The sequence below is a fragment of the Streptopelia decaocto genome (genome assembly GCF_964273445.1).
Source record: "Streptopelia decaocto genome assembly, chromosome: 8".
NCBI lineage: Eukaryota > Metazoa > Chordata > Aves > Columbiformes > Columbidae > Streptopelia > Streptopelia decaocto.
This window is the reverse complement of record NC_138662.1, coordinates 19,535,790-19,550,983: the sequence shown is the minus strand read 5'-3', so window position 1 is coordinate 19,550,983 and position 15,194 is coordinate 19,535,790. Positions and strand designations below refer to the sequence as shown.

Here is a 15,194-nt window from a genome sequence, read left to right as displayed (position 1 = left end):
TGAACCAGTCACTGAACTGAACTAATTGAATAAGCTGAAATGAAGACTAATTTGGTGTTTTTCTTTGATAACTGATTTTCTAGACAAGAGAAATGCAGCAAATCTAATCCATCTGGACTTCAGCAGAATATCTGATATAGTGCCTCATGCTGTGTTACCAGAGAGGCAAGAAAAGACACCGACTAGCAGGAAAACTGTAAAGCAACCGTAAGGCATTGGCTATATGAAAAATGAGAGAGGCTTGTGCTGGAGAGAGGCTATTAGTGAAATTCCTCAAGGCCTGTCCTTGGATCTGCTGTTCTTTAACATTTTCCTAAGTGACCTTGGGACAAAAATTAAGGACGTGATAATGAAATTAACCAAGGACACAAAGCCAGGAGACATCCTCACTGCAAAGAGAGACCGTAGGTACAGCCAGGTGATCTGGAGAATGGAAATAATAGAAATATTAAGAAAAGAAATAGCACAAAGTGATAAGTCACCACCTTGAGAACCACCACCAAATATTTCTGGCACAAGACAGGAAACCACCCATTAGAAATGTCTTAAAAGGAGAAACAGCTGTATTAGAAACAGCTCTGAGACAGCACCGGAACGCAGATGGGAAAATGGAGTACCAGAGTACCCTGGAGTACCAGAAATAGAGAGATTTTACAAAGCGCTGCTGAGACGTCACCGGGACGCTGCACAGACCTGGATCCATGTGGTGTGAAATGGTTTAAGTGGAGCTGAACTGCCCCCCGGCAAGGGCACAGAGCAGGCAGCCTCCCGGGGCTCCTTCCCACCACCGCGTCCTACGACTCCACGTTAAGGACGAATTCAAATCGGTGCAAGCACCAAGATGAGCTACGGAGCAAGGGCAGATATGTTGGCCCTGGTGCCTTCACTGAAAACGTTGCTTTGGTAGCACAAAAGTTTGGAGGTTGCCGCTGACTCGCGAGGCTGTTACCAAACCTCTCCCGGGAACGCTGGAAGGCAGAAACGCATTTCTCCAGCCTTCTGCCTGCTCTGAGCCTTCTCCATCTTCCTCTGCTGTTCTTTGAACTCAGCAAAATCCAATATTGGTCACTCTTTCCCATATACGCTTGGGCCAGGCTTCAGCATTTCTCCATCTCGTTTATTTTGCTCTATTGATCCAAGGCAAGACCAGCTGAGGCCAGCGCAGCAACAAACAGGGAATGGCAGCAGAGGCAGAATATTGAGGGGGGGAAGGTACGGCAGCATCACGGGGCCAACCGAAGCGCCTCTGGGCCTCAAGTTGCACCAGGGAAGGTTGAGATTGGATATTAGGAAAAAAATCTGCACAGAGAGGGTTGTGAAACAGTGGAACAGGCTGCCCAGGGCAGTGGTGCAATCACCATCCCTGGAGGGGTTTAAAAGGCACATAGATGAGGTTCTTAGGGAGGTGGTTTAGTGCTAGGGTTAGGTTATGGTTGGACTGGATAATCTTGAGGGTCTCTTCCAACCGAAATGATTCTATGATTCTATCCCTGGGGACGGGCCGGCTCCTTGCGAGCCGAGCACCATGGTGAAGTCCATGGCTGGAAATGAGGGTTCACACATCTCTTGCACACAAGCACGGATCTGGAGAGACCCAGCCAGGGATGCCCACCGAGCTCCCATGTGGTGGTGCCCACATTGGGCTTCCCCAGGCTGACACGAGACTGACAGAGAGCAGCGCTGAGCCCCGGGCAGCTCAGCAGAGAGAGGACTTGTCTTGAGGAGCCGACAGCTTAAGTGAACTTGACAGAGAGCAGCAAGGGGGAGAAAGGGAACATTATTCTCCAGGTTATCCAGGAAAGGGGAGCAGAGAGACCACAGCAGGTCCAAGGCCACATGGAAAACTTGGTGTAGTTGGGACTGCAACCCACTGCCCAGATCCTCCCTGTCCACCCCAATGACTCAGTTTCTCCCAACTCCCACTAGCAGAGACAGGGCTGATGTGGCACCTTGGCTTTCCTACAATACACATCCTGGGTGTTCCAGACAGCCAGGAACCTCAAAATGAACCTCCGTACCAGCTCAAGTCTCTGTTTCCATCAGCCACTCCGGGTTGGGCTGTCTCCAGAGCCTGTCCCACCACCTCTGCAATGGACAGCACGTGGCAGGTGAACCTGCGCACCCACGGAGCTCATCCCACCCATGGACAGCACGTGGCAGGTGAACCTGCGCACCCACGGAGCTCATCCCACCCATGGACAGCATGTGGCAGGTGAACCTGCGCACCCACGGAGCTCATCCCACCCATGGACAGCACGTGGCAGGTGAACCTGGGCACCCACGGAGCTCATCCCACCCATGGACAGCACGTGGCAGGTGAACCTGGGCACCCACGGAGCTCATCCCACCCATGTGGGAAGCTCAGATCCCAGCAGTTTGTTCACCCTCATTTAACTCCCAAGTGTTTACCCAGTTAAAACCCCCTAAGCTGCATTATCTTGTTTACCGGGAAGCTCTGCTCTCCTCAGCCCAAGATAAAACTACACCACCTCATCCCTAAGAATGAGTCATTAACAGACACAGCCTGACTAAGCCAGGTTTCTCCTGGGGTGGATCTGGAGTAGGACAACACCTTGGGGCGTGATCCACAGGCATGGGAGGCAGAGGTTGGCCTGGGGGAACCCTCCGTACCAGCACCAGCCTGAACGCCGCAGGGCTAACAGCACCATCGCATCAGCGGAGAAATCCGCATCCTGACACCTCTTTGTACCTTCTGTGTCAGCAGCGAAAACTCAAAAGGCTTGGAGGGTACCAAACAGCAGACCCAAGATTTGTCACCTTCCCCCTTCTCTTCCAAGCATCACATAAAGGAGCTCAACGCAGCTGTCGACTCCAAGGCAGAGAAAGAATCAAAGCACGAGCTGGGAAGCAAAGGGGCACAGCCCAGAAAGGAAATCTAACACCAAGACGCCGGTGGCGAGCCCTTTTCCTCCCATGATGGGGAACGGGGATTAGACAACTTCTATCAGCCATCAGTTCCCAATTTTGTATTTAAAAAGGCAGATCAAGCAATAGGGAAAAAAAGAAACCCAGATGAATAAAGCCCTGCGACTGTAGATGGGAGGGAGCAGGGAACGGAGCCAGGGCTCGCCAGCTGCTTCAATGGGGCGTTTGTCTCTCATTTCTATTTTTGCGGCACCTCTGCGTAACCTGGAGGAGATGAGGCTCTGCATGCTAAAGAGGGCAGGCAGCCTTGGGGAAACCACCAGGCTGGGAGCACGGGAGGGAAACCCTCCCCAGATCAGACAGAGGAGGGGCGAGAAAGGAGAGAAAGCGGGAGAGGTAGATGGAGAGGGAACAAAACCAGCACGGGAGCCTCGGTGCCGGCTGCGAGCACCCACAACGCTGACACGTGGAGGTAACGCTGACCTTGAGAAAGATGCTTCACCTCTCCAAGGAGCAGAATGGGGTGATTTCAACAACAGGGAATAACAGTGCGGTGTTACCTTTCTGAGGCCACTGGAAAAGAACCAGCCTGAAGAATACACAGAAGAAACACGTTTGCTAGTTCCTGGCCTCTCAGAAACCAGCTCCAACTCGAAGCAGCAAAGCTTGCTCAGTTCAACTCAGAGGATTCGATGCAACAACCCCAGACAAGGCAGATGGGGGAGTTTTGCTCAACAGCAGACAAAAAATATATATATCTGAGCAAAGAACATCTGCCATGTCTCTCCCAAACTGCTGTGAATAAAAGCACTTTCACGTTTCTAAGCAATTCAAAAAGAATCCCAAAGTATTTTCTATGTTAGCCGACCAAGAACCACTTTATTCCTTTGCCACAAGGCAAGCCACCTCTCCATGGGACGGGGCAGCTGTTTAAAAGCTCCCAATGGGCCTGCTGAATAGGGCTAGAAGTGAAAGAGGAAATAAGTAATTTCTGCATCCAGCTGAAATGAGAGGAGGGATTTGGGGAGATGAAATGGAATCTGGCTGCAACTGTGTCAAACAACCTTTCAAATTTTCTTGCTTTGTAATTCACAACAAGCAAACTTCAATTTTCTCTCCGAGGATACACACAAGCATGCCTTAAGATGTCAGCACGCCAGGTTGACCCCCAGAAGGGCTGTTGTGCCCTTCCCCACGCTGCCACCGAGGCAGGACCAGCCTGCTGAAGGACAGAGTGTTCGCCTGGAGCACACACTGACTCACCCTTGTCACCACCGAGCCTGTACAACACCACCAGTTACACAACGGGTACCAGGGAGGGGGGCAGAGCATCTCAGTATTGCCAATGCAGCAGCCGCAACAATGTCCATCTGGCCCTGCTACCGTTGACCTTCCTTCCAAGCCCAGCCCAAGCTCAGGAGTTACCCAAGAACGTTATTTCCTTGGAGAGCTGGGTCAGGAATGGGTCATTTACTGATAATCAGTTAGGACAGAAACACAATGACCAGATGAGGGAAGCATCTGCCGGGGATATTCCCTCCCGCAGATCACGGCTCCTGGAAAAGCCGGGGAGCAAGGCCCAAGGGCAGAGAGGAGAGAGGCCCCAGGGCAGAGCAGCCAACGGCACAAACCCCTTGCAGAACACAACAAAACACGGAGTAATTTCAATAACAGCAAAGGATCCCAACCATAGGCAGTGGGGGAAAAGAAGAACATGTAGCTGAGCTGAGGGATGCCCAAGCTGATCCCCCCACGCCCACCTGCAGTCTCTGCCCTCCCAAAACTCAACAGCTCACGCAGGGAAGCACATGAGATGACCACCTATTAGAATCACAGAATCACAGAATCACAGAATCGACTGGGTTGGAAAAGACCTCAGAGATCATCAAGTCCAACCCTTGGTCCAACTCTAGTCCATTTATTAGATCATGGCACTAAGTGCCATGTCCAATCTCAGTTTAAAAACCTCCAGGGCCGGTGAGTCCAGCACCTCCCTGGGCAGCCATTCCAATGCCTGACCACTCTCTCTGTAAAGAATTTCTTTCTAATATCCAGCCTAAATTTCCCCTGGCAGAGTTGAAGCCCATGCCCCCTTGTCCTATTGCTGACTGCCTGGGAGAAGAGCCCAATCCCCACCTGGCTAGAACTGCCCTTCAGGTAGTTCTAGAGAGTGATGAGCTCAGCTCTGAGCCCCCTCTTCTCCAGACTAAACACAGGGAGCATATACACTTATCAACCCACACCAACGAGACAACAAGGCACAACTAAAGAAGTCCTTGCAAGGGGACAGCTCTTCAGAGGAAGATCCTAGAGCACACAGTAGCTCCCAGCATATTTAAGCCTTCATATATCTTTATAGGCAGCATAACGAGAGCTCAAACACCAGGCTACAGGGTGTGCACATCTGTATGCACTGCATGGACATTCCCTTGCAAAGGACCACCAACATTTGCACCACTGGCATTTCAGCAGAGAATATCTACAGCGCGCAGACCCTGGTATCACCACGGGAAACAGCAAAGCACTGCTACAAGATGCACCCGCTTCTGCAGATAATTGCAGATAACTGCAGATGTGCCCTTTGTCAGCACACGTGCACCAGGGGCCTGAGCACTCTGCGCAAGCAGGTCACAGCAACTCGGACAAGCCTGTCTGTCCTTCCCCCTTCACTCAGCCGCTCATGTCTGGAGTCACAGTCTTGCTTGGTTTCAGTCTCCCAGACCCTTTTTGCCTTCACACCCTCCCCAGATCGTCTCAGAGCCTTCACACCTCCTTCCTCTGCGCTGCCACGTCCGCTCTCCCCCGTGCTTCTCACTATCAACAGCAGCAGTTCCCAGCTCAGAAAGGAGATGCAGTCCCTGGGGAAACAGCATTGGGTAGGCAGTTGCATACAACAGAAGTGAGTTTTCTTCCCTCGGTTGCCTTTCACAGGCCTCCTTAAAGCAGCCCACAGCCCCCCAGGGGTTAACAGACCACAGGACGAAAGCCACTGATCTAAGAGAAAAACCACAGCCCACAGATTCCTTTGCCCTCTTGCAAGCCCAAAGCATTTCATCTGTCTGCTGAAAAATCCTCTAGCCAGGCCTTTGCTGCTTCTTTTCACTCTGTCCTGACCTGGACCGCAGACCCTACAGCACTTGCTCTGATTTCCAGCACACCAAATAAAGGCTCGTGGCTGCTTCATCTTCAAAGCCTCCCTGCCCAGGCAGAGCAAGCGCTACTGCAGACATAGGAGGGACTTCCCTCAAGCTGTGGTTGCCTGTCAAATATAAAAGAAACCTTTTACATCCCAAAAGATCTTTAAAACTCACTAGGCACCACATGGAGCACAAAACAGACTCTGCTCCAGCCCCTGTGACACAGCGGTGACGACCACCCTGCCACACACTGGCACGTCTCAGCAGTCTCATCCCCACAAGGGATCTCCAAACAACCTTGTGCATCCTCGGCCAAAAAGCTCCTGTAAAGAGTTGGTAGTCCCAGGGCACATGTACAGATCCTGGCGACCTTCACAAGCTATCAGGCAGGAAAGGAAGAGCCAAGAGTGGATGCGGTTGTCATGCAGAGGGATGGCTGCAATGCTGGCTTCCCAATCACAAAAATAAATCCCCAAAACAAGAGTGCACATCCAAATCCTGGTAACCACAACAGGGTTTAACCAGGCATGGGGACAGCAGGGGGGCAATCCGAGCTCCAGGAGGCCGTATCTTCCTTGCCAGCATCCCTGGCCCTTTGAACAAACCAACGCACGTGTTTGCTTTGCCTCTGTGCAGGCTCAGCTCGTGCGGCTGACAAATAGCCTCTCTCCATTCTTTTGGGATTACGTGTTCAATAGCCAGCAAGAACTGGAAGCAAGTTCCCCCGGCCGCCAGCTGCGAGCCGTGATGCACCTTCCCGGCAGCTCCTGTCCCCAGGGCCCTGCAGCACGGCTGCCGCGGCCACCGCCGCTCGCCCAGGTGCCCACAAAATGCCGGAGCCTCTTCCCACGCCGAGCAAGAGGAAGAAGAACTTTTCTGCGCTCTGATCTGCAGCTCGTCGCCGGCAGCTTCCCCTGGAGGGCTTAATGTAGTTATTTCTACCCCTGATGCCTATAATTAAATGAGCATTTCCTTATGGCACTGAAGAGGCTAAGGAAAAACTGACTATAGGGAATATTCATCCATCCTGATTCATACTCCCTCCGCTTGGGCTCGTTCACACAAAGCTAACAAGGAATCTTCTAAGCAGGCAGAAGGGAAAAAAAATAAACTTAAATAGCCCACATGCAGAAAGCACCTGGGGAGATAACAAGAGAGATGAGACTCATTCCCTCCCTTCTTCCCCTGCTTTTAACATCATTTTCCTACTTGCAAAAGCAAAGGGGCTCAGATACCCTAGAACCTGGAGAGATGTTTCCAGGCTCTGCCAGCAGACCTGCGGGTCTGTGGGTCCCTGATGAGGGCCATGTCCCATATGAGCCCAGCCGCAGGTCTCCGGAGGCTCCTGCAGGAAGGATGCTTTTCCACCGCCTCGGGAATCGCTCTGTCCCTCCAGCTTTCAGGTTTTAACCATTCCCGTCCTGTTGGGACCAGAGGAGCAAGGCCAGAGTGCACTGAATTCTTCCAGCCTGGAACAGATCCTAAATAGCTGAGCAAAGCTACTAACCGAAATGGGGCTTGATTTATAAATTCCCAACAGTCTGCATTGCCACTTCCAACCTCCTGCCTCGGGAGGAGTCCGGGTGCCCAGAGATGCCCGGCCAACTGAGTCCAGCCCCCCAGGGCTGCCACAACCCACCGGGATTACCAGTTTCACTAGATTAGGAACTGAGCTGTGCCCTGGAGCTGCCGCTCGCCTCCCACCCCTCCGCCTCTCCCGCTGGGATGGCAGCGACGATCGCAGGGAAAGCCAAGCATCCAAATCCTCCGCATCATCACCAGCTGGACAGCAACGCTAGAAAGTTTCCAGCAGCCTCAGCAGAGCAGGAAACGCACCCTCCCCTCAGCACATTGGTATCAGCTCCGATCCTTTCGGCCACCAGAGTTTAAAACCACCACGAGGTCCATCTCCTTCCCCCACAGAGCAAATATGACTTTCAGGTGATGGGGATGGGGTCAACGGTACCAGCAGATCTGCAGGGTGGGAATACGGCAGGTCCCCCCCTGCACCTTGCATTTCTCTGTAGAGGACGTGGACCTCTGCCTGAATTTGGGGACACAGCTCTCCTGCTGACACGTGGCTAAAGGAGCTTTGCCAGCCATGCCCGAGGTTCTCCCTAATGGGGACAACCTGCCTGGAGGAAACCACAAAACTGGCTCTGGAGAGACTTCTTGTTTCTGTGCCATGGAGTATTGGCACAAAACCCCAACAGGTTTTCTGATCCATTTTGCTCTTTAAGCTCACTATTGTTCCCAAACCTAAAAGGCTTTATCCCGTCTCTTTAGGGAGCTCCAGACAACAGAGGCGAGTCACCATACATACAGCTCATGGAAAGAGCTGCTCCACAAATGACACGCTTCCCCATGAATATTTTCGGGAGACTGGAGTAAAAAGAGAGATGTGCCAGGGGGCTGGATGTCACTGTATCACAGCTCGGTCGTGCTGGAAGACAGCGACTGGTTGGGAAATCAGCCCTTCCCTCCCTGCCAGGATGACTCAAGACAAAGACTCCCCCACTCTTTAAATGTCCCCGTTCAAAACTCCTGTTCCACACCAACCAGATTTCTGTATAAAAGCGATGGGGATAGGGAGGGAGAGGGCAATCTCAGCCTCATGGTTCTTTGGGGGGGATCCCTTTGTTGGGAAATTTCCCCAGACTGCTCAAAAATAGAAGCAGAGCCTTCATAACTATTCTGAGTGTCATTATTCCTGCACTTAATTGCCTTTCCCTGGCACCCTACCTCTACTCCAGATTTCAAGAGGAAGCTCTCGGAGGAACACAGAACAATTTGTCGTTCCCCCTTCCTTTGTGCCAATTTTGCAGTAGTTCACAAAATTACCACGATGCCAGGAGAAGCCACCGATACAAGACAAGGTGTTTTGGGGGCAGCACAGCGTGGTCCACTGTGCCGAAGTGCCACGGCATCAGCGCACCCCGTCCAGGGTGACATTCATCCTGTCCCCGCACCGCCAGCGCTGTGGGTGCTATGGGGTCCCCACAGGGCCCAGCACTGCGTACCCCATCTTGGAGACCCAGGGTGAACCCCCATCCCCGCAGAGTAAAAGCCACGTGCCTCCAACCCCCAGCGATGGGAGCCCGGGGGTCACCTGTCACCCCCCAGGGCAGGGACCGGGCGCTCCGGAGCGCTCTGGTGCCCGGTACCCAGGGAGAGCTCTGGGATGGGGGTCCTGGCACCGAGGGAGAGCTCTGGGATGGGGCTCCCGGTACCCGGGGGTCAACGGTGCTTGCGAGGGCGGGGGTGATGGAGACCGGCCTCCCGCGAAGGTCTCGCTGTCCCGGGGAACTGGACCCAGCGCGGATCCACGGGGTTGAGGGTGGAGGGGAGGGGGGCAGACCCGCCCCCCGCCTGCGGTCCCGGTGCTCCGGGCGCCCCGCAGAAAGAACCGACCCCCGCCCGCTGCCCCGGACCGCCCAGCCCAGCCCCGCCGCGGGGGGTCCCGGCGGCCGAGCCCGCCCCAGCCCGCAGGGATGGCGGCGACCCCCGCCCCACCAGCCTCCACTCACCGGCGGCCAGAAGCAGCAGCAACGCCGGGGCCCGGTGCAACGGCTGCATGGCGGCGGCCGCTGCCCTGCCGCGCCGCCTCTTCACGGGGAGCGGGGCCGCCCCGCCGCCCGCCGGGCTCTGCCCCTCGCCGCCGCGCCCGCCCGCCGCCCGGCCTCGCACTGCATCCCGCCGCCCGGCGCCGCCTCCTCCCGCCGCCGCCGCCGCTGCTCCGGGGGCGGGGAAGCGGCGGGGAGGGGGGTCCGGGCTGCCCGCCGGGTGCGCAGACGGAGCGGCCGGGACAGAGGCGGGGCCCGGCCGCTGATCTGCACCGAATGCCCGGCTGCGGGGCCCCGCTCGCCGCCGGCCCCGGGCGCACAACGAGCCGGCGGCGCGGCTGCAGCAGCCCCCGCGGGGAAAAGGCGGCTGGTGGGGGCGGCGACGGGAGCTGAGAGCCCAGCAAGAACGGTCACCCAAAACCACGGGGCCCTGACAGCATCAGCCCCCAGACCAGAGACCTTGAACATCCGTCTTCTGACCTTTGCTCAGCTGCCCATGACCCACGGAGCCGCTGTGACCTCCTCACCTACCACCTCACTTCATAACACAGAAGAACTTGAAAGGCTGAGGGAGCTGGGTCTCTCTAGTTTGGAGGAGATTGAGGGGCAACCTCATTAGTGTTTATAAATATGTAATGGGTGAGTGTCAGGAGGATGGAGCCAGGCTCTTCTCAGTGACAACCAGTGATAGGACAAAGGGCAATGGGTTCAAACTGGAACGCAAGAGGTTCCACTTAAATATGGGAAAAAACTTCTTCCCAGGGAGGGTGGCAGAGCCTGGCCCAGGCTGCCCAGGGAGGTTGTGGAGTCTCCTTCTCTGCAGACATTCCAACCCGCCTGGACACCTTCCTGTGGAACCTCAGCTGGGTGTTCCAGCTCCGGCAGGGGGACTGGGCTGGATGAGATTTCCAGGGCCCTTCCAACCCCTGACATTCTGGGATTCTGTGATTATTGAGAGTGGCCTTGCAATAACACTTGCCAGCTCCCTCAGCATTCATGGGGGCCCTTCGAAGAGCCAAAGATCTTTGAAGAGGCCAAAGTCCACGTTCATGAAGGCCAGAGTTGTGAGCTTGCTTTTGACCCTCCTTCCTCCGCTCAGGATCCTGAGCTCCACCATTTCATGGTCACTGCAGCCAAGGCTGCCTTTGACCTTCACATCCCCAGTGAGCACCTCATTGTTGGCAAGTATGAGGTCCAGCAAAACATCTCTTCTTGTCTCCTTTATCATTTGGAGGAGGAATCTGTCACCAATACACTTCAGGAATCTCCTGGATTGCTTATGTCCTGCTGTGCTGTCCCTCCAGCAGATATCAAGGTGGAGAACATCTGGCTCCTGCTCACCCTTGAGGCCAGTGAACTTATTTCGTAGCTGCTCATCCTTAGGTGGAGCAGGAGCCTTCCTTTTGGTGTCAGAAGGTTCCATCCTTCACCTTCTCAGAGGCTGCGCTTCCCTTAACATTAGGGGTGGGCACTGCCTGCTCTTCCGCTTCAGCTGGTGTTGGGGGCTCTTCAAGCTGTTTTGTCCCAGAGAAGATTCTGTCCATCTCCCCTTGCTCTTTGCAGCAGGATCCTACAACTCCTCCACGTGGTGGCACAGCCCCTCCAAGAGAGGACACCTTCTGCAGGACAGAGGGACATTTCTCCTGCTGCAGCCCAGGGCTTGGACGGCTGCGTCTGTCACCTGTGGCCACGTCTCTGTTGGAGCCTCTGCCCTAGCAGGGACAGCTGCTCCGACACCCGCTGGGGAAACCGCTGTGGTGTGTCACCTCCGCATCTGAGATTGTCACAGTGACACTAATTCAACTGACGCCCCCTTCCTCGTGCCCTTCTGTGCAAGCTGCTGCATCTGTAAAGGGAAAATGAAATTACAGTGCAGCAGTTCTTGGGATTTGTAGCTCTTAGAGTAGTTCTCTGCTTTGGCGAGTAGCACAGCAAAGAAACACACTGAACATCACGCCAAAAATCATTATTACAGCAACAAGAAGTCCAACTGCTCTAATTAAATCCAATTTCAAATTAAACACATCTTCAGTGGCCTCGGGGCACAGCATTCCAGTAAATGATGCGAGCAAGGTCTTTGTCAGACAGGTGTCCAAGCAATAATGCTCAACAAGTCCTGCAATACCACAGCAGCTGAGAGGGGACACCCGCCAGCCCCCTGAGCCGCAGGGTCCCACCTCACCCCCCGCTGTCCCCTCCGAGGAGCTGTGCAGCTCCCGATCCAGCCCTGGCCAAGCATCTGGGAGACGTGGTCAAGCCCTGAGCAGCACAAGGCTGCAAACATTCTATGACTTCAAGCTTAAGGACCCAAAAACATATTGGTCCCTTTCCATTAGGCATCCAGCTTGTGTTTTCAAGCTTTCCTCAGCAGCAGCAATTAGAAGCCTTTTTCTTTTGTTTCAAAACGATTTTCTCCAGGAGATGCTAAAACCCAAGGTGGCAAGCTCCGAGTGAGGGGACAGCGATGCTGCCACGGCCTCACCAAGGGTTTTGCGCTTGCAGTGTTCACACCGGCTGCCCACGTCTCCCACATGACATGTCCCCAAGACAACAGGACGTAGGCATGAAGGTGAACATTTGAATTTAAAATCCTCATCTTATACCCTAAATAACCACTCATTAAAAATATTCTTGAGCTTTTTTTCCCTGTAAGCATTGAACCTTTTCATGGTTGAAGAGTGAATCTCCTGAAAAAAATAATGACGGCATTTTTTTCTGGCGTGAACTTGCTCATTTTCAACAACTAAAGAAAGGTGGTGCGGCAAAAACCTCTTGTGAATCAAACAGCCAACCGACGGTACTTGGCGTTATCGATACTGCCCTTCACAGCTCCTACCAGACCAGTGCTGGCACATGTCGCCCCTTTGTGCGATTCCCTGGCTCTTTTTGCCAGCTCCATGCTATCCTGAGCATGACGAGGGCAGGTAACAGACCGGCTGCACCCGCTACCCAGCCCGGCGAGGCAAAACCCACAGGCTGCAACCAAAAGACCCACTTTTAGCTTCTTTTGGGCCACGTCCCCGCAGTGCTCTGAAAGTCCTTTTTATCCCCGAATCAATGCAGCCCCCAGCCCCCGCCGAGCAGGAAATGCAGCAGGAACTCCCGAGCTGTCGCTTGCCCGTTAGATGAGATAAAAACACTTCAGTGCGCTCAGATTCTAGTCCAGGCACGGCACTTAATGAATGCTCTTGTCATTTTTCGCTTTGCTGCTGGTAATTTGGCTGTCTTAGCATGCAGGTGGCTTGCTACAAGCGGGTAACTAAAAGCCTTTCAGATCTCCTGACCCTGCCACATCCCGCTCCCAAGTCATAGAAACTGAATTCAGTGTCTGAAGCAGCCTCATCACATCAAAGAAAGCACAAAAACACCCTCGTGTATCACACAGCCTCGAATCGGGGGGGAGGAAACCACGCGGGCACCACAGTGTGCACAGTTTCTGTGAGGCTCATGGTGCTCCCTGGATTTATTTTGACATTGTACGTTGGTCCCAGACGGAGCAACAAAGCGGGAGTATGAAAAGAGAAGACACATCTTGGGCAAGAAAATGAAATAAAATTAGTAGCAACATCAATCAGCCAGGTCAGTGCTGCCAGCGGAGCAGAAAACAGCCAAGCAGAGATGGGCAACACCAGTTCTGTTTAAAAACAGCATGAACTTAAACCCAGCACAGTCCTTGTGTCTTCATTTCACGCTCCCTGCAATAGGTTCGGCTGGCTTGGCTCCCCTCTGCGGTATCGACAGCTTCACAAGCAAAGCCTTGTCATTTCTCACCTGACCTCCCCCAGCCTCCCTACCTGCTGTATATTCTCCAGCGATGTTCAGAGCACTGGTAAAAGACGCTTTACAATTGCACTAAATGCTCTTTTATAGCTGCTTCAAAGCCATTCAGAAATTTTTCTTGGTATTACCGTTATCTGTGCTTTTCTGTTCTTCTCCCAAATTGTTCAATTTCACAGTTATGCCTGTTAGGCAGAACCAGAAAGCAAGCGTGTATTTCAGGCTGGCAGAGCTGGAAATCCTTCTGCCGTCTCCCCCTTTAAGTCACCCTAACAGCTTCTGCCTTCAGGAAATGCAGCCAGCTTTCCCATTTCAATTTAAGGGTCACGTTTTGTTCCAAGATACTTGCAAACAAATACTACTGAGGTAGAGGAAAGAGGGGATAGCTGAGGGAAAGAATTTGGTGCCTAAGAGCTGTTAATTAAAAGGAAATTAACTGCAAAGTCTGATCTCAACAGAAATGTAACTTATTTTGAAACTCCAGTTAAAAAAAGGGCGATGCATTAACTTGAAATATGCTGGTGAGATGTTTTATTCTCCTAAATACAGCAGAACTGAATCCACCTACAAAGGTGAAAGTGATCTATTGCCCTTGCTCAGCAGAGCAGGAAAGTAAACAATAAGCAAAACAAACGAGCAGTCAGATGTTAAGTCCTGGCAGCATTAGAAAACGCAAGATGTCACTAGGACCAGGAAAAAGGCTTAACCCTTCTTCCTTTGCGCATTGACATTTGTCCGGACAAGGGAAAGTGATCTGCGCCCAGTCTTAGATCAGAAGGAAAGAAAAACCTCTTCTCAGACTGTGTCCCGTCGCCTGGATCGCTCTGTGGGACAGGGATGGGGTGACACCGCAGGCTGGTGGCACATGGCGAGATTGAACCCCATCTCCTGCAGAGCTGTACGGCCCTTTGGCGTCTCATGTCCCCAAAACCTCCCGAATCCCCCACTCAGCCCCTCCTTCCTCAGACAACAGGAAAGATTGAACCTCTCCCTTGTTCCAGCATATGTGAATTTACTCCAGAACCTCCGACAAGCTTTATATAAGCTTATTTGCTGACTTAGCCTTTTTAATACCGGGACACCGTGCAAGGTTTTGACTGTACCAAGCAGGGGCAGGTACCCACTCTGTTCTTGTGCGGCCCAGGCACGCAGCCGTTCTCTGGGCAAAACACACAGCTGCTGCTCCCATCCCAAACCCTGCTGGGGAAGGCATGTGATAAACACTTCAAGAGGAGTGACCTGGAGCAATTAATGCCTTCCAGGATACACCATAACTAGAGGGGAAGAGAATCTGCACTATTTAGAGCCCAGGAGTGGGATTCTCGGTATCTCTTTGAGCCTTTCTGCATCTCTCCGGACCAGCTTGCTCCCTTCGGGGTGAGCACGCTGCCCCCCAAACACAGCAATGCTGCCAGCCCTGCTCCTTTCCCATCTGCTGCTGCAAGGTGCAGGTGAAGATCAAGCACAGGTTGTGCTTTACTTTCTAGTTTTCATGTGCTCCTGCTGCCTCCCATCCCTGCAGCTTTACGTGTCTCTCCCGGCCAACGCGGAGGTGATCGCTGCATTAATAGCCATGCGGGAGGCTCTGACAGCAAACCTCAGCGGGCTCCCGGAGGGCAGAGGAAAACAAAGCGATATTGAATTTGATTAAAGGGCCAGAATAACCTTTAATGGAGCCACCTGAGGCAAGGAAACAGAGAGCTCTCCAGCTGAAAGGCCAAGCAGGTTTCCTCATAGCCCAGGGCTCCTCACTGGAGAGGAGCTGCGACCCAGTCGCATTCCTGTGCCAGAGCTGGCACAGAGAGGGACGGTCACAGCCTTCCCCTGGTCT

General features: G+C 53.4%; 1 protein-coding gene across 1 annotated transcript in view; it reads right to left on the bottom strand.

The window, feature by feature from the left end:
- The window catches only part of PODXL2 (podocalyxin like 2), a 30,538-nt gene extending 20,880 nt beyond the window's left edge, over positions 1-9,658 (bottom strand). The window contains exon 1 of the mRNA XM_082060012.1: positions 9,551-9,658. Coding sequence (XP_081916138.1) covers positions 9,551-9,599 — 49 coding nt within the window. The 5' untranslated portion in view covers positions 9,600-9,658. The remainder of the gene's footprint in view (positions 1-9,550) is intronic.
- Positions 9,659-15,194: the final 5,536 nt, after the last annotated feature.